Source organism: Schistocerca piceifrons, chromosome 2 (genome assembly GCF_021461385.2).
Source record: "Schistocerca piceifrons isolate TAMUIC-IGC-003096 chromosome 2, iqSchPice1.1, whole genome shotgun sequence".
Classification (NCBI taxonomy): Eukaryota; Metazoa; Arthropoda; class Insecta; order Orthoptera; family Acrididae; genus Schistocerca; species Schistocerca piceifrons.
In genome coordinates this window covers 329,667,567-329,687,764 of record NC_060139.1, presented here as the reverse complement: position 1 = coordinate 329,687,764, position 20,198 = coordinate 329,667,567, and the positions used below count along the sequence as shown (strand labels likewise).

The following is a 20,198-nucleotide window of genomic DNA, read 5'->3' as shown; positions in this document are numbered from 1 at the left end:
CACTCTGCTGCAGAGTGAAAATCTCATTCTGGAGATAAGCAGTTGTTAGCATCTCACTTAGACAGTGAATTGACACCACCTAGTTCCAGTAAGATGGACGTAGAGGAATTATGGGCAAAGTTTAAGCAGATTGTAAATTGTGGACTTGAGAGTTATGTGCCTAATAACTGGACAAAGAATAGAAAAGACCCACCATGGTTTAATAACAAAATTTGAAAGATGCTGAGGAAGCAGAGTCTGTTGCACTCACGGTTCAAAACAAAATGCACAAATAACAACAATCAAAGGTTAGTAGAGCATTGTGCTTATGTGAAAAGATGTATGCGCAAAGCATACAACAACTACCACCATCTTACCTTAGCAAAAGGTCTGGCAGAGAACCAGAGAAAATTCTGGTAGAACATTTAATTGCTAAGCAGGGCTAAGGCTTCCATTCGGTCCCTTGTTGACCAGTCTGGTGGGGCAATTGAAGGTAGCAAAATGAAAGCTGAACTTTTAAATTCCACATTCAAGAAAGACGGAATTGTTCACACAGGTGAATCGTATAAACATTCCATCATTTGACCATCAGAAAGACTCCCATATAGACAACATAGTAATAAGCATCCCTGGCCTAGAGAAACAACTGAAAGATTTGAAAGCAGATATACAGGGTGTTACAAAAAGGTGCGGCCAAACTTTCAGGAAACATTCCTCACACACAAAGAAAGAAAATATGTGGACATGTGTCTGGAAACGCTTACTTCCCATGTTAGAGCTCATTTTATTACTTCTCTTCAAATCACATTAATCATGGAACGGAAACAAGCAGCAACAGAACGTACCAGCGTGACTTCAAACACTTTGTTACAGGAAATGTTCAAAATGTCCTCCATTAGCTAGGATACATGCATCCACCCTCCGTCGCATGGAATCCCTGAAGCGCTGATGCAGCCCTGGAGAATGACGTATTGTATCACAGCCGTCCACAATACGAGCACGAAGAGTCTCTATATTTGGTACCGGGGTTGCGTATACAAGAGCTTTCAAATGCCCCCATAAATGAAAGTCAAGAGGGTTGAGGTCAGGAGAGCATGGAGGCCATAGAATTGGTCCGCCTCTACCAATCCATCGTTCACCGAATCTGTTGTTAAGAAGCGTATGAACACTTCGGCTGAAATGTGCAGGAGCTCCATCGTGCATGAACCACATGTTGTGTCGTACTTGTAAAGGCACATGTTCTAGCAGCACAGGTAGAGTATCCCGTATGAAATCGTGATAACGTGCTCCATTGAGCGTAGGTGGAAGAACATACTGACTAAACTAAAATGAGCTCTAACATGGAAATTAAGTGTTTACGGACACATGTCCACATAACATCTTTTCTTTATTTGTGTGTGAGGAATGTTTCCTGAAAGTTTGGCCGTACCTTTTTGTAACACGCTGTATAAGAAGGGTAAAAGATAAGACCCGCAAAGTTACATACCAATAGCCCTAACCTGAGTGTGCTGCAGAATCCTTGAACACGTTCTCATTTTGAATATGATAAACTTTCTTGAGACTGAGAATGTTATGTCCATGAATCAGCATGGTTTTAGAAAGCAACACTTGTGCGAAACTCAGCTTGTGCTTTTCTAACATGATATACTGCGAAGTATGGATGAAGGGCAACAGGCTGATCCCATATTTCTAGATTTCCAGAAAGCATTTGATGTGGTGTCCCATTGCAGGCTGTTAATGAAGGTAAGAGCATGTGGAGTAAGTTCTCAGATATGAGTTGCACGAAGACTTATTAAGTAATAGAAACTAGAATATTGTCCTCAACGGTGAGTGTTCATCAAGGACAAGGGTATTGTCAGAAGTGCCTGTGGCAAGTGTGATATGGTCACTGTTGTTCTCTATAAACATAAATGATTTAGTTGACAGGGTGGGCAGCAATCTGTGGTTGTTTGCTGATGATACTGTGGTATATGGTCAGGTGTCGAAGTTGAGTGACAGTATAAAGATACAAGATGATTTAGACAAAATTTCTAATTGGTGTGATGAATGGCAGCTAGCTCTAAATATAGAAAAATATAAGTTAATTCAGTTGGGTAGGAAGAACAAACCTGTAATGTTCAGGTATAGTATTAGTGGTGTCTCGCTTGACAAAGTCAAGTCATTTAAATATCTGGACAAATGCTGCAAATCGATATGAAATGGAATGAGCATGTGAGAACTGTGGTAGGGAAGGCGAATGATAAACTTCAGTTTATTGGGAGAATTTTAGAAAAGTGTGGTTAACATGTAAAGAAGAATTGAAGGAAGATATCGAAGCTATTGAGGCGGGCTGCTAGATTTGTTACCAATAGGTTGGAACAACATGTAAGTGTTTGAGAGATGCTATGGGAGTTCACATAGGAATCCCTGGAGGGAAGGCAACATTCTTTTCGAGGAACACTACTGAGAAAATTTAGAAAACCGGCATTTGAAGCTGACTGCCGAATGATTCTACGACTGCCAACATACATATCGTGTAAGAACCGAGAGGATAAGGTATGCGAAATTAGTCCTTATACAGAGGCATAAGACAGTTGTTGGTTACGTATGAAATGATGATAGTAGTTCGTGACACTGAGCAAGCATCATAGTTCCTTGATTGCTGTAAGTCATGGAAAACCAAGTATTGCGCGTATATGATGGCTGAGTCCCTTGAGCATTAATGGTATAGCCAAGAAATTGAACATCTGCTGCCTCAAAGACATATTTGGATGAATTAATAATGGAGACCATGTTCATGTAGACGAGCAAAGAGTTGAAACTTACTGGCAGATTAAAACTGTGCGCCGGACCAAGACACGAACTTGGGACCTTAGCCTTTCGCAGACAATTGCTCTGCCAACTAAGCTATCCAGGCACTACTCACATCCCATCCTCACAATCTTACTTTCGCCAGTACCACGTCTCCTACATTCCAAACTTCCCAGTAGTTCCCCTGCGAAACTTGGAGGTAGAGCACTTGCCCGCAGAAGGCAAACGTTGAGTCTCAGTCTGGCACACAGTTTTAATCTGCCAGTAAATTTAAAATCAGCGCACTCTCCGCTGCAGAGTGAAAATTTCATTTGGGTAAAGAGTTGTCGCAGGTGTGACAGGTGCTCAGCTTCTGAGGGTGACGTGACCAAAACATAGTCTATACATACATAGCAATAATCCAAGCCGCATATAACCTCAGCCATAAATCTTTGGAACATCTGAGCAGCATTACATAGCCTGAAAGGCATGCAGGGGGAAGTCTAACAGCCTAAAAGGAGTGTTTACAGCTGTCTTGGGAATGTTGTCTAGTGCCACAGGTATCTGGTAAAAATCCCTAACAAGGCCCAGTGTAGAGAAAATGCTCTTACCGCAGACCATGGGTGTGAAATCCTCGATGTCTGGTATAGGACAACAATCTGGAATCATTCTTGTGTTTAGCTGTTGATAGTCTCCACAAGTATGCCATACCGTGGGGAGGGAAGATCCAAACTGCTACTTGATGGATGGCAGATTCCCTGTGTGTGCATGGATCCAATTCCTGCTTAACCACTTTCAGTTCCTGTGGTGTGAAATGATGTGGTCGAGCATGAAGAGAAGGCCCAAGCATGACCAAACTGTAATGTATATCTTCTAGAGGTGTGTAGATAATGTTCATGATAAATATATATTTCTTATGCTAATGCATAAAAGTATGGTGATGTGTACTTATTACTACATTGAAATATTTGCCGTTTTAAGTTGAGGCTTTATATGATATCACAACCAAATTTCAAAAGAAGGATCCAACTACAGTGTGCAGTTTTCATGCAGGAATTCTAATTTGTCAGTTAGCACTCTTTTCATCATCTGCTCGGGTCAGTTGTGACTATTCTGTCACCTTGACACCTCACAGATGCAGTATGGTTCCACCATAAACTGTGCACTACATTTGGGCTGGCTGTTTGGGCATCTGAATCCAGATAGCTTTTGGCTCTAAAAATTCTTCTTTATTTCATGTAATTCCTGCTGCTGTGTTTCTTTCAATTTCTTCATTTTTTAATCAATGATACACTTAACTTCTGAAAATTTAGTCTGATAGTTATTCATTTATTTCCAGTAACCAATAAATATGCTGAGAAAAGGCTGCAATGTAAAAGAAATGTGAAGAAGAAAGAAACAATTACATTTCAACTGTGTAAAGAGACAAACAAGGATACTTAACAAGGGAAACTCCTCATCGCACCCCCCTCAGATTTAGTGGTAAGATGACTCAGTGATAGTCCATCAAAAATTGAACACAGATGAAGCATGAAAACAGGAAAAAGGTGTAATGAAATGTGAAAAAAAGCGAAATAGAAACAGTGAATGATCCAAAGTTAACAAGTGCAACAGTGAGCACTATGAAATACCTACGGCATTGTGGTTAAGTTGTCAAGGTGTTTGTCTGCTAGCGGGATCGCCTGGGTTCAAAGCTCTTTCATGACATTCATTTTTATTTATTTATTTATTTTCACAAAATTATGAACTGTCCATCCAGGCATTGAAATGTTTGTTCTCTTTCTGTAGTCTAGGCAATTGTCATACTATACACTGGTTATAGACTATGAGTCATGGCAAGAATACATTACCATCACAAGTAAATGTGATGAACACTGAGAGGAGGCGAGGTAGCACATAGATGTCTCACAGTAATGAAAAATTCAGGAGTCAAAAAGTACAAAATGGAACACAATTTCAAAAACCCTAAAAACATGATTTGACAGACAACAGGGAAGACTTTAATTGTGAAACTGTTGCATTCATTTGTTGCAGCTTATGTGACAAACTATTGTGTTTTCATTGTTTCCTTGGGAGTGGTCACATTCACATTCATACGAACACCTTAATCAGGCAAGTAGGAATCTCTCACTCACTCACCAGGCGTTCAAGTTAAGTGCATCAATAAGAGATTCCTATCACATTACATACATACTGTCACTAATGCCATGTTTGACATACCAGACGTGTTTTCAGGTGGAGTATTCCGTTGACTTGTCATCAAATGTTCGCGGTTCCCATTCGAAAGCCACTTTTTTTTAGCTGCTAATAGAGCAGTTGTGCAGAATCAGCTTTCATTGTAGACACCTTCCATACACTTCACTGTTGCAAATGGACATTACACCATGACACAGACATAAATTTGAATACAGCAAATAGTGAAAAAAAAAGAGAAAATGCTATATGTTGTACTTGGGCCGTTTTTTTTTTTTTTTTTTTTGGGGTGGGGGGGGGGGGGGATACCCAGATTGTATATTGAAATGAGGCTCTTGGTCGAAATTTAGTGGAAAGTAATTGAAACCACAATTAAATTGGTTGTGCCTGAAGAGAAGGCCATCTTCATTCTCAGGATCCCTGCAATGTCAGCAAAGTCACTTTTTCCATTAAAGTATGATCAATTTGAAGATTGTCAACTATCCATAAACTTGATTTGAAGTTTGGTGTTTCAGTAATGCTACTGCAGAATGAGTCAGGGGCATCTATTTGGAGAGTTAGTAGTGTTTCCTCACATGGACAGTTTGCTTCAGGCTATTAAGTGGGAACGACAAACACATGTACTGTCAAGACCTTACATCCCGGAAGGTTTACCAGAAGATATGTCAAGACAATTAATTTAAAGGGCAATAAAATAAACAGAGAGGAATTATATGCGATTATCTCCTTGTAATGTTTTGTGGGTAAACATTAAACACTGAAATTTACTTTTCAACTGGTACAATGCAATAGCAATCAACTACATACATAATGGTTCCATGTGTTAGTCAGTAGTTCAAAGGTGATGGCTAGAGGGCTGTTTTACGGAACATTTGCTACAATATTCGTCTCTTAGCTGAATTATAATTATGATCCTTCATGATACATAGGTCTTCACAGATTTAAAAGCAGTGGCACATATTACCTGTGTTAGGAGCTTGAATAGCAAAGTCTTAACTTGACTGCCTGCTGAAAACAACATGTTGTGAATGGCAGGTTCAAGTGAGATGCTGACCCCTTGTGCCATCTGACAAAATTTGATATTTTGTGGGCTGGAGCTACCAGAAGCTGCCCATATTTCCTTCAGTAAATTCAAATTGTAGAACCCTATAATAACTGCTCACGGTAAACAAATCTGCCACAGTTGTAAAATACTTTCATTGACCAAAGTCTTGCACAAAAGAAATCGCAGTACACTACCATGGTTTCGGGATCGTAGCCCCCATCATCAAATGTGAAGTAAAAAAACTGTTGTAACCTACTCCATTAAACATTAAGAAATTTTTAAAAATTAAAGATTTAGATTTAAAAACAGAAAAATAAGTTAAAATGATTATAAAATAGCCTGCCTAGCAGTAGTAGGACATCACATACATGCCCAAACAACTAGCAGGCATACATCTACTATAGGTGAACCGTCAAATAACATCCCAAATTTTGGCTGCAAAGAACCTCAACTTTCATTCGCTGCCTTTGAAAATGCCTCTTACACCAAACTTGCCACTGGGAATGTATGCAGTCTATGAAAATAGTCATCCTAGGACATTAGGTAGAAGTCACAAGCTAGCCCAAAGTTAACACTGATACAGTGCGCCCATGCGGCTATAGCAAGCAGACTGAGTAGTAACACTGTGGGATGTTTTCGTGGTAATCACCGTGAAAGGGATGCATAACACAGCGCCTTTACCATGATTATGACCCACAGCATTACTGCTCAGTCTGCTTGCTGTAGCCACACAGGTCACACAGCATTTGGTTAGTGTTGGCCATGAAAGAGGGCATTTTCTTGTGGCTCACTGTATCAGATTGTAAGCCTATTTGCTCTTTCTGCAGTGCAAAGTCATTGCTTAGTTCAACTTTGGGCTAGCTCATGCTCCCATCTCTAGTCCTATGGTGGCTTTACTTTTATAGACAACATGCATTCCCAGTGGCAACTTTGGGACAAGAGCCATTTTCGCAGGCTGTTACAAGAAGTTATGTTTTTTTGTAGCCACAATTTGGGATGTTATTTGATGATCCGTCTATGGTAGATGTTTTCCTACTAGTTGTTTGGGCATGGACATAATGTCAAACTACTTCTAAGTAGGTGATTTTTTAAAAAAATAATTTTATCTGATTTTGAGTTTCTAAATGTTAATATTTAATTTTTTTTAAATTTATTAGTTCTTTAATGGACTAGATTTACAACTGTTGTTTTACTTCTGATTTCAGATACACCTGATGATGGGGCTAAGATCTCGAAACCGTGGTAATATATAGTGACTTCTATTGTGCAAGACTTTGGTTAATAAAAGTATTCTACAACTGTGACATATTTGTTTACCATGAACATGTTGCAGAACAGTTGTGGCCCACATAGATATTAATGTGCTAAATGTAGTTTTGATGTCTTAAAGCAGTCATTCTTCTAGCCTTTAGGTAGTGTTGAGTAGTTGTACCAGTGAATATTTTAAATGTGAATGTGATCAATAACAACGCTATTTGTTTTTCAAAGGTCAGCCAGATGAGAAATATTCCTGTGGCTCTAGTACATTTCCTTAATCACCCTAAAGTAAGATTGGCTGGACTCAACATTAAGAGGTATAGTATTAAAATTTGTTATGAGCTCTTTAGTAATATAAAATCTTTATAAGGCCAACAGAAACTCCCTTTTTTTCTGGGGAGTTCTGTATAAAGCTGCAGAATCTAGAGCCATCTATCATTCTTGTGTGATGTGTAATATACGTCTCACAATAATTGTATATTGTATACAGTCAGCTAGGTAAATTATACACTAAAGACCAAAACATTACTCCCATCTGCTTAATAGCTTATTTGTCTGTTTTTGGAATGAAGAGAGGATGTGGAGACTATCATCGACCTAGTGTAACAAAAACATGATTCACCCGAAGAGCCAACATGTTTCCATTAACCAACGGTCAAATCCAGATGGTCCCATGCCCACTGCAATTGTAATTGATGATGTTGTTGGGTCGGCATGTGAACGCATAGGGGTGTCTGCTGCAGAGCTCCGTGTTCAGCGATGTATGATGAACAGTGTGCTCTGAAACGCCTGTATGTGCATCAGCATTGTGCTCTTTTGGCAGAGATGCCTTAGACCATGATCTGTCCTACTTTACAGAGCAGACAAGCCTCCAGACCACATGTTCTGTTAAGAGTGGTGGACATTAAACCATAGTTTCAGTGTCCTCCTACCTCTTTCCATAGAGGATCACAACAGTAGCAAGTGATATCATTCACAGGCTCTGCATAATAATAATCTGCCATTTGTCAAAGGCACTTATCTCGATGGATTTCCCCATTTGCACCCTATATTTTCACTAGGGTGATCCCCCATCCAAGTCTGCTCCACTTACATACTTTTGTTATTGCATCACATGCCTGAAATGCCACCATGTGGTATCCAACATTGCAGTGGGCATTGGTCATAATATTTTGGCTCATCAGTGTATAGTACTGTAAAGCATGCTTTGATTACCTGTGTTGTTAAATTGGTGGCCCAGTGTAAATTCAGAGCCAGCTAATCATCCAGAACACAACTCTGATTGGTCTCTGTTTGATTGATTATGATTTATTTTGTATGCGTTTATGTGGAGGAATCTTTGATAACTTATGATGTTTCCAGAGCAATTCACACTCATGTTGGCGAGGCCAAGTTGACTGTTACATCCAGCCAATACTACAAATGAGCATGTTATAAATCAGAGTTCACCTAAATTCTGATCACAGATTATAACAGCCAAGGACGTAGCCCAAGGGGGGAGGGGGGGTTGCTGGGGTTCAGACGCCCCCCTCCCCCTCCTAATCACCTAAATGAATTACACAAGACCTAGTTGTTGTGTGATGAAATTGAAAGATATATGAGGCAGTCAAAAAGTTTCCATTTGATGGTGTTACTGCAGAGTAAATGAAATAAGCAAGACTCCGATATGTGTATATAAGCACCGGCTTGTAGGCATAAGGTCAGTCTGGCATTTGGGTCTTTCCATAGTGCATGCGGTAAATGCGGAAACGTGAACTATGACGACGTTACTGCCAAATGCATCCAAACACGACCAACATGCTGTTATTCTTTTATTGGCTGCTGAAGGACAGATACTGGTAGCCAACCATTGGAGAATGAAGAATATGTATGGGGCAGCATGTCTGTCAGAAAGCACCATTGTGGAACGGTGTGACAGGGGGTGCTGCTGCTTCATGACAATGCACACCCCCATATTGCAAAATATAAGGAAGAAGTTACGCCAACTTGAGTGGGAGACACTTGAGTACCCGTGCTATAATTCTGATCTCTCCTAATGCTATTGTCACGCTTTCGATCCCTTAAAAAAAGGCCTTGAAGGGTTGACAATGCCTTTCGGACGAGAATGTGCAGCAGGCTGTTACAGACTTCTTGACATAGCAGAACACGGTGTTTTACCAAACAGGTACCTTAAACATGGTGCTTTGGTGGGATGATTGTCCCAGGGCCCACAACAAGTTTGCCTAAGTGGCATACTGATTCTGGACTGCACAGCCATTGAATGGAAACTTCTTGATTGTCCCTTTTGTTCTGATTTTCGCACTATCGATAGGCAACATGGCTATTGATAGATTTTAATTATCGATATATTGATAGCTTTATCGGCTTGCACCTATCCCTACTTTAGCCAAGACCAACTGTTTTACCTTGTTGGCCTTATTTGACTTATGTTTTTGTTTTGTTAATCATTTCAGTTCTTAGTTGCAGTGTAATGTAATGAAAGTGCCGCCATTTATTATTTTTGTGCAGTTGGCTGTTTTCATAGCTTATAATTACAGAAAGAAGAAAACTGATTTTGATTTGTCCTTTAGTGTTATGATAAATATATGCACTGCTATATTAGCCTAATAACCCATCTTTAGTAGTTTAATGTTAGCAGTGGAGTTGTTATTTGTGGACTGGTAGAACTTGAAGTGTTGAAATATTTAAGTATTCCACAAGGCAGCAGAGTGGCAAACATCATTGCTAATAACATTAAGCAAAAATCAGTGCATAAAAGTACAACAGGATTTGACTGCGTTGTCCACAGATTGTGCTGATCAACAAAAATATCATGCAAGTGTTGAGGTTTCATTTCTTTAAAAAATTTGCTCATAATTCCATCACTATTAGCCCAAATTTGGTCATCCAGGTGGTACTAAAGTATGGTTCCGATTTGGTTTGCAGAGAGCAGAAGAGGTACTTGATGACAATACATTCTTTATCTTGTTTGTTTGTAAAAGATTTTTTCAGTGGGCTGCTTGAATTCATACAAGGTAATTGCGCCGTGTTGGCCCACCCTTAGCCGTGATGATAGCTTCCACTCTCTCAGGCACACGTTCAGTCAGGTGCTGGGAGGTTTCTTGGGGAATGGCAGCCCATTCTTCATGGAATGTTGCACTGAGGAGAGGTGTCAATGTTGGTCGGTGAGGCCTGGCACGAAGTAGGCATTCCAAAACATCCCAAAGGTGTTCTGTAGGATTCAGGTCAGGACTCTGTGCAGGCCAGGCCATTGCAGGAATGCTATTGTCGCGTAACCACTCTGCCACAGGCCTTGCATTATGAACAGGTGCTCAATTGTGTTGAAAGAGAGCAATCGCCATCCCTGAATTGCTCTTCAACAGTGGGAAGCAAGAAGCTGCTTAAAACATCAATGAAGGGCTGTGCTGTGATAGTGCCACGAAAAAACAACAAGGGGTGCAAGCGCTCTCCATGAAAAACATGACCACACCAAAACACCACGGCCTCTGAATTTTACTGTTGACACTACACACACTGGCAGATGACGTTCACTGGGCATTCGCCATACCCATACCCTGCCATCGTATCGTCACATTGTGTAGCATGATTTGTCATTCCACACAACATTTTTCCACTGTTCAGTCGTTCAATGTTTACACTCCTTACACCATGCGAGGCATCATTTGGCATTTACCGGCATGATGTGTGGCTTGTGAGCAGCTGCTCGAGCATGAAATCCAAGTTTTCTCACCTCCCGCCTAACTGTCATAGTACTTGCAGTGGATCCTGATGCTGTTTGGAATTCCTGTTGATTGTCTGGATAGATGTCTGCCTATTACACATTATGACTCTCTTCAACTGTCTGTGGTCTCTGTCAGTCAACAGACGAGGTCGGGCTGTACGCTTTTGTGCTGTACGTGTCCCTTCAAGTTTCCACTTCACTATCAAATCAGGAACAGTGGGCCTAGGGATATTTAGGAGTGCGGAAATCTTGCATACAGAGTGACAACCAGTCACCTGACCAAGTTTGAAGTCCATGAGTTCCGCAGAGCACCCAATTATGCTCTCTCATGATGTCTAATGACTACTGAGGTCACTGATATGGAGCATCTAGCAGCACAATGCACCTAATATGATAAACTTATGTTTTTGGGGGTGTCCGGATACTTTTGATCACATAGTGAATTGAGGAAGATGAGATGCTTTGATGTGCTGAAGAAATTCTGACTTTGTTTCAGACAAGTCATAAGTTTGAATATAGGACTGTAGGAAGAAGATAATAATTGTCAAAAAAGTTATGAGCCCATTTCACTTTATATGTTATTCGCATTATTCAACACAACATTAAGATTCTTCTGCTCTGTGATAGTCAACCTTATATTAGAAGACTGAGCTGTGTTTTGTTAGCAATGAAGTATACATTATATTCAAATTTTAATTCATTTGTCAGTAGAGTGAAGTTATCGTATTGCCAAACAAATATTTTGCTTTATTTTATCCGTAGTTGTCAGTGTTTGTCCTGTGACTGTATTACTTTAGTAAAATAAGGAAAAACCACCTTCAGTCACATTTGTGATTTTGCTTCAATGCATGATGCATTTCGAGCCCTGGGGACTCACCTTCAATGTGCTTTAACAGTCTGCATCGGTTTTTTTTTATACGTATACATAAGAACATACATATACATAAGAGTATAAATGCAAAGAAACATGTTTACTTACACTGTGCTTCAAAACCATCTATCCAGTACTGGAAACATAAAGTTATCTTTCGATTTGTCTTAGTTTTGTGAACTTATATTCACAGTGTGCCACTTTGTAATATACTATTGTAATCTTACCAGGACCAGAATTAACCGTAGACGCTCAATGACACTGGAGACTGGAGGTCTGTCCAGACAACTAACATAAAGATAGCTAACTGGAAGTTTGAAAGAGCTACAGAACTCGGTTGGCAAATAATCAGACAAAGACAAGACTTGAATAACTACAACCTTTAGTCACTCATCTGAACAAGAATTGTATAATGATTTGAATAAAAGTACACTACTCCTGATTGCAAAATCCCATGGAGTGAACTATGTGGCCAAGCGTGAGTGCGACCAGATCTAGAGCAAATACTAAAAGTCCAAGCCCAAGGCCTGACCTATGCAGACGTCCCTCCTGGAACACTGCCTGTACTGAAATCTCTCGCAAGCTACACTGCCCCACCTTTTATCTGTGCAATAGGCTGCGTTGTCCCTTCCACATTGGCACTACTGGCCACCACACTTTGGGGCCTTATATGTGACTGTATATGGTCCCCACAACCACGTTGCTGTGCCTTGCAGCTTCTTCACATAAGCTCATCTGATAGTGTCATGAGTCCACGTTACATTGCCAGCCAACAACCAAGCCATCGCCCTTCCTGTGATGTCACCTTTGTACTCCGAGTAATTTGTAGAAAAGCTTATTCTTTCTGGCTTCTGTTTGTTGCATTTTCTAAGCACCTGAAAATAAGCCCCCAGGACTCGAAATGCATCATGGATTGAAATAAAATCACAACTGTGACTGAAGGCAATTGTTCTTTATTTTTTGACAAAAATATTTAATTGAATAGTTATTATATGTTTTACTTTTTTAGGTAGAGATTCTCCTGCTTAAATTTATAGACAAAATACTATTTGCGTGACTGTTTCCCAAAAGCAAATTATGTTCATAAAATTAATAAATAAATGTGTTTTGAGAATAGAATGAAATAATACGAGCCTTTCTAGGGTCTTCTTTAAGAAATCAGACCCTCCCCCATCCCCTCCTTTGACAAAATCCTGGCTATTTGCTTGTAACAGCTGGTGAAATTACTAGGTGAATGATGGCAATCACTGGTCAGTTCTGTGTATATTAAGCAAGTACAAAAACTGATTGTGCAAATTTCTTACAGTAAATTAATTACATGTGCAAAATTTTAAAACTGAAAATGGATGGATAGGAGCAACAGGCAGTGATGATACAAACATTATGTGATTATTATAAATAATTTTTATTGAAAGATCCCAATATGGCATTGGCCATTAGGAAAAGTTGTTACTGTTCAAATTTTATCAGTGACTCACACAAGTTTCAGTGTATAAATTATGTAAAGTAAGGTATCTTGGACCAAATATTTAATAATCTTGATCATATTGAGCACCTCAGCAGACACCAATATTAATGTTAAATGTAAACCACCTCAACTGTATTATTACACAAGTATTGCAGTATTATTGGTTTCATTCATAGAACCTTAGCACAATTTGACAGCCTGCAGATGTTCTATGAATGAAACCATTCATAACATGTAATAATACTGCTGAGGTGGTTTTCATTAATCAGTAACAAATATTTAAACCTTGATTGTGTAATATCATTCTTTCTGTTACAAAACTACAGCTGCTTTGTAGGAACTCTGTTGTTTTGCTAATCTTTTCAAGTTTTTGAGATTATAAGTTTGTTTGCTCTTTGTCATATGCTTAATGAAAAAAATACAACAGTTAATGTTTCTTGTTAAATTGTATATTGTCACTTTGCCTGTACTGAAGTCAGATTCAGACTTTGGTTGAGTGTTAATTAATCCAAACACCATTCTAGCTTTTACATTATCAATCATTGCAGTATTTTCCCTGTACAGGATAATGTTGTTTGGCTTGAGTATAGGTGTAACAGTACGTATTGTCCAATTTTTAATATAGTTATCCTGGCATTATCTTTCATTGAATATTTGCAATAAGACTCTTACGACTTACCAAGATAGATAACTAATCCTTGATTACTATATTTGTCAACATCAGATGTACTGGAATTTAAATGCATTGCTTTCTGTTTTATCTGTTCTTTGAAAAGCAAGAGGGGAAAATTTGTATTGTCTCTATTATTGTATTATAGTAATAAGTATGGATTATGTGGAATAGTTGTTGGCACTCTTTCATTTTCAAATGTTTCCAGCCGTGACAGGTCTGTCTTTATAGGCCTCCATTGCTGCAGCAAAAAGCATTGATTTTCTCTTTATATATGTCATACTAAGCAGTGAGCTGTAAGCTATACAGTATCTCTCCTTTTTCTTTTTCAAAACCATCTTAATGTCGTTTTATGACTTCAGCATTGGAGGGCAAGGGACATACATACTGTTGAGGGCAAGGGACATACATACTGCTATCTAAATTAATATAATTTTTGCTTTATGGGCCGTCTGACTACCACTGAATGAATCACAATTTTCGTGCCATACGCGTTTCTGCAAGGTATCTTTAGTGACCTGGAATATGTACATATTTTTGTTATATAGTTTACATTTTCGTCAGTGTACCAATAGGTTATAAACAGTTCTGGTGGTTGTTTTTTGCTATTATGTAGTAATATTTTTGAACTGTTCTTATAGGTTGCGTGGACAAGTTACTACATATTACTTTCCTGTTCCATTTTTAGTGTTGTTCCTCTTCTTGTAAATGCTAATTTGCAGTTCTATTATCCAACTTACTTCACCATCCACAAGTTCTATTGATTGCTCAGAATAACTCTTGATTTTTACTAAATGTCAGATGGGACTAACTCTGAAAAAGTCGTAGTTACCATATAATTGTAGAGTATCAACAAAACTAGTGAATGCAGCTGATTCGCCCCCTCTCGTATTAACACAGAATACTGACCCACTGCTGCTGCTTCTGCAAAACAAATTGCTGAGTCATCGTAATCCCCTGCTCATATACTGTCCCATCTTCCTGGCTTTCGAAGTAAAACATCTGCATCAGAATAGATTATACAATTGCAACACGAATTACTTAAATAACGTCTCTTTTGCATGAGTAATTCATGTGCACTTTCAGGAGAATAAATGTTATAAATGATGGATTCTACATCAATTGGTGCACGAGATTGTCTGTTTGATGTTGTTCATTATTTTACAAATTGATTGTATTAAAGAGTTGTGTGTTAAATCATTTGGTGTCTATTTGTGTATAATGCCATTCTTGTAAGAAGTGGTCTCCTCTTTCTACTTGAGCATTCAGACTAGTAATGTCTCTCAACATTCTCTTGTAATTTCCATATATAATGTCAGTATTACCATTTATCACTTTTCGTATGTAAATGTGTTTTGATAGTGTTTTATGATGCTGTTATGATTCTAATGTGATGCACAGCAGGTTGTCAGTATGTTTGTTACTGCTAATTGATTACAAACTAATTAATCTTGTAATTAAAGTACTTTTAAAAGATCTCACCACACCTTTGCTTTAATTGTTACCATCCCAACTCAATTTTCGTATCTGTGACACTCTCTGCCCTTCTGTGTGATAATAAAAATCAGGCTGCCCTTTTGGAACTTCTTTGATATCCCCTGTCAGTGCTATATGATAAGGATCTCATACCATGCAGCAGTACTCCAGAAGAGAACGGACATATGTAGTGTAGGCAGTATCTTGCGCATACGTGTTGCATCTTCTAATTATTTTGCTAATAAAACAGTTTTTGGTTTGCCTGTCCCACAACATTTTCTGTGTCTTGGTTCCAGTTTAAGATGTGTGTAGTTGTAGTCCGTAGGTATTTTGTTGAATCTACAACCATTAAATTTGTGTTGTTTATTATGCAATTGAAATTTAACAGAACTTTTTTTTCTACTCATGTGGAGCAGCTCACACTTTTTATTGTTAAAGAGCCAATGCAACTTTTTGTTCTATGCAGGTAACTTATGTGTATCATTTTGCAATTAATTTTGATCTTGTGATGACTTTACTAGATGGTAAACGACAACATCATGTACAATGTAACAGCACTGCTCAGACACACTCCTAAAATGTTTATGTAGGTTAAGAACAACAGAGTACCTGTAAAAATTGTTTGCAGAACTCCAGATACCATTTCAGTATCACTAGATGAGTTCCCATCAGTTGCTACAAACTGTGACCTTCCTGATAAGAAGTCATGAATCCAGTCACCCAACCGAGACGGTACCCCATAAGCACACAATTTGTTTAGAAGCCACTTCTGAGGAATTGTGCCAAAAGCCCTCTGGAAACCTAGAAATATGGAATCACTTTGAGATGCCTTTTTGATAGCACTTGTTACTTCATGTGAATAAAGAACCAGTTGTGTTACACAACAATGATATTATCTGAATCCATGCTGTTTGTATCAGTGTATCATTTTCTTCGTGGTATTTCATAATGTAGCAAAAGTGACTGTTGCTGTGCACACTGAACCTACATCATATACAGGGTGACAATTATTGGACTGTATAAAAAAAATTAGTTACAAACTATGGTGTGCACATGCTTCATTCAACATGTAAACACCATTGCAGATCTTCGGATTTAGATTATGACATGTTTGATATGCCTGCCATCATTGGTGATGATGTGGCACAGATGAATAGCAAAATTCTGCATGACCTGCTGAAATGACAGAACATCAATGCTGTTGATGACCTCTTGAATGGCATTTTCAGCTCAGCAATGGTTTTGGGGTGGTTGTTGTACACCTTTTCTTTAATATAGCCCCACGAAAAGGAGTCACGTGTGTTCTGGTCCGGAGAACATGGCGGCCAATTGAGGCCCATGCCAATGACCTCTGGGTACCCCAGAGCCAGAATGCAGTCCCAAAGTGTTCCTCCAGGACATCAATCACTCTTCTGCTTCGCTGGCGCATCTGTAGTTATATGCACTGGGTGTTTACAGTTACATGCAAGATCCTTTATATTTGTATCCATCCACATCTTATAGTCTACAATTGATTCAGTTGCATTAATTGTACACCTTTACCCACTGCTGTCATTTCGGTAGGTGGTTTTGATTGTTGTCATTGTAGTTGGCCCACTGCCCTCGCTGTGCTGCCTGGCATACTTGTCACACAGCACTTGTCATGCACTGCATTTCTTGAAATGTCCACTTTCAACAGAAATAAGAAATTGTAATGTGCAAAAATTTATAGCCTAATTGTTATTCAAAAGCCCAGGTTTGTCATAATTATGTGGAGCAGTCTGCATTATTAATGTTGTTTATGCTGCTAGGCATATTGTGTACTTGGTATTGTATATGATGCCGTACACAACGATAAGGAGAGGTGGGCTACAGAGTGGTGCGGCAACTGTCATTGTAAGAAAGCTGGACAGGAGCAGAAATAATGAATGAACAAGTTAATACAGAAAATAGGAGAGTTACTTAACTTACTTGTCTCCAAGCATACAGAGACTCATTACAAATATTGCAGCAAGAAACAAAGTCCAGCTATGCATGTCAGCATGGTTGAGGTTTTCTTCATTACAGCACAAACTGTGGTGTCTGAGCCGCAACTAGATGGCGTCCATGTGGCACCACATGGCGATGTGGCCCTGAGTGTAAGTCGGCTGTGCAGTTGCTACTGGCCATCCTATGTTGCAGTGTCAAGGGTGCCTGTAGTACAGAGCTGCTGGAGGTGTGGCTCAGCAGGTGCGCCCCATTGGATCTGCCAGATTCTGCGCAACCACTATCGGCATCAGACGGAAACTTGTCATTTCGTTACCAACCATGATAGCTGTGGTTGGTATTGATATGTGATACCATACTTGGGCTTATACCCCTAGAATATCTGAAGCATACAACAGCTTAATAGATCATATGATGATCAATTATGAAAATATTGTCATAGCAGGTATTGTAAACACACAAATCTCTGATCATTTAGGTCCAGGATGTAATAACAATATTAAAAAATGGATAGATTGCTACTCAGCAGCCAGACAGTGGTCATGTGTGTGTTAGTTGTGCATGTGTGAATGTATGTGTGTTTTCTACTTTTTCGTCATGCTGTCTAAGACACATTGTCTCCTCTTTATGGTGAGTAGCCATCTATCATTTTCATAATATTGTTGTTTAGCACAGATGTTAGTGATAGAATGTGACACTGAGTTTAAACAAAACAAAACATATTTACATTAGTGAATATACACTGTGTTGACATGACGTTCATTGAGAAAAGAATCCTGGGAATTGGTATATGGATGTGATGGGACTAATAACAAATGGAAGGTGGTTTTAAAACTTGAAGCTTGGCACATTGATAGTACTATGCTATTAAAGTAAATAACTGTCAATAAATTGTCAATAAAAATATTTCCAAACCAACCATGTAGCACTAGATGATAAAATGAAAAGGCAGAATGAGAGAAAGGAGAACATGTATAGATTGCACAGATTGACGAACTTCAGTCACTGTAAAACACCTACCAGCTGTGTAAATACGAATATTGCAAGGAAGTCTGGAGACTAAGAATAGAAAGTATTACATAATAGAGACGAAGTTCTGGCCATGTTTCAAAGTTTTGCTGGTTGGTAGTGAATGAAATTGGGAAAAATACTATGAAAACAATAATTAACAGTAAATGATGATAATGTTTCTGACCCCACTATAGTCAGCACCATATCTAACAATTGTTTTACAGATACCATGACAACTGATATGTAAAACAAGACAGGCCCTAGAAATATGAGGGCAGAGATGAACTGAAGTATTGCAGATTACCTTCATTTACCATCAAAGGCACTGTGTAGCTAAGCAACAACCTCAGGAAATAAAAAAATTACAGTTTGGGATGAACGTTCTTCTTTCCTGTTGAAGAAATACAAATTAGAATTAACCAAGCCAGTGGGAGATCTAATAAAAATGTGCATGAAGATGGAATGTCACCACAGGGTTGAAACTGACTGTAGTCAAGAAAAAGGGGAAAGGGAGCAAGACCAGAACTGCAGATCAGTTGCCATAACAACAACTATTATAAAAGAAATAGAAAAAATTATGCTGAATAGTATATTTTTAGATCTTTCAGAAATTTTCAGTGAAGTTTGGCATGATGCCTTCTTAACAAAACTTGTAAACATTTGTGTCAGTGGAAAGCTGTTGCTTTAATAGAATGTACTAAAGAGAGTAGTTCCATATCTTTATCCTGAAGCATTAAAAACTGAACATTTGTGTATTCCTTTCTACTGTAGGGTCAAACCTGTCACATCACTATAAAAAACTGTCCAGGTGCGAGTAGGACTTGCGCACTGAAGGTTCCGTACAGACTTAATTATGTATAAAGGCAGTTCATCTATCCCAGGAATCAAGAACTCAACAATTTTTGCGTGTTATTGATGTTGCTACTGGCAAGATATCAGTCCAAGGGATTTTCAGACTTCTGAAAATCTTTTAACATTGTTTGAAGTTGGATGACAAATGAAAAAAGAAATATTTTTTTGTGTGATATAATCACAAATTAACAACTTTCTGATTTTTTCCCCCTTTTACTTGTAGTGTGAAACCTTACTTCTTGCCATATTTTGTGATTCTACATCAATGGGAAGTACACTATAGGTACATAAATGGCCATATTTTGGGGTTACATTGACTCAGACACTTTGATATTTTACACAGCCAAGGGACCATAGACCTTATTATGTGACAAATTTCAACTTGATACATCTTCTGGTTCCTGAGAAAAGGGTTTTTAACAGTCAGATAGACAGAAAACAAAGTGGTCCTATAAGGATTCTGTTTTTTACCGATTGAGGTAGGGAATCCTAAAAAGAGCTTTAGTATTACAGAAGATAGAGGTATGAGTTAATACAAAAAGAAAGCCAAGAAGATCATGTAAAATCTAATAGTCTTAATATATGGACTACTTATTGATGAATATGTTACAAATATGATAAAATCTTCTCGGATTGACAGCTGAGTCAATGCGTTGTTCTGCGGCAATGTTTCAGCAAATTTCTTACTTGCCATCTTCAGGTGAAGAGTCAGGTTCACGTCTCATCCGGGTCTTTATAGCTGCTGGACCACAGGCTTCTCTGCATCCTTAGCACTGGTCGGACCAATCAGGTGCGAATCAGTGGGTGGTGGTGGGGAGGGGGTTGATGCGAGTGGCGGGTCCTGGCATCTCGTCTCGGTGTGGCTGTTTATTCCATCAGCCACCACTGTCCTGTCTCCATCAGTGCGCTCTCATCATTTTC

At 38.8% G+C, this 20,198-nt stretch overlaps 1 protein-coding gene across 2 annotated transcripts in view; it reads left to right on the top strand.

Annotated features, from left to right (window-relative positions):
* Positions 1-20,198, top strand: part of LOC124777703 (Werner Syndrome-like exonuclease) — a 58,263-nt gene that overhangs the window by 18,454 nt on the left and 19,611 nt on the right. For both annotated transcript variants that reach the window (XM_047253198.1, XM_047253199.1), the window contains exon 4: positions 7,475-7,560. In XM_047253198.1, the coding sequence (XP_047109154.1) occupies positions 7,475-7,560 (86 nt within the window). The remainder of the gene's footprint in view (positions 1-7,474; positions 7,561-20,198) is intronic.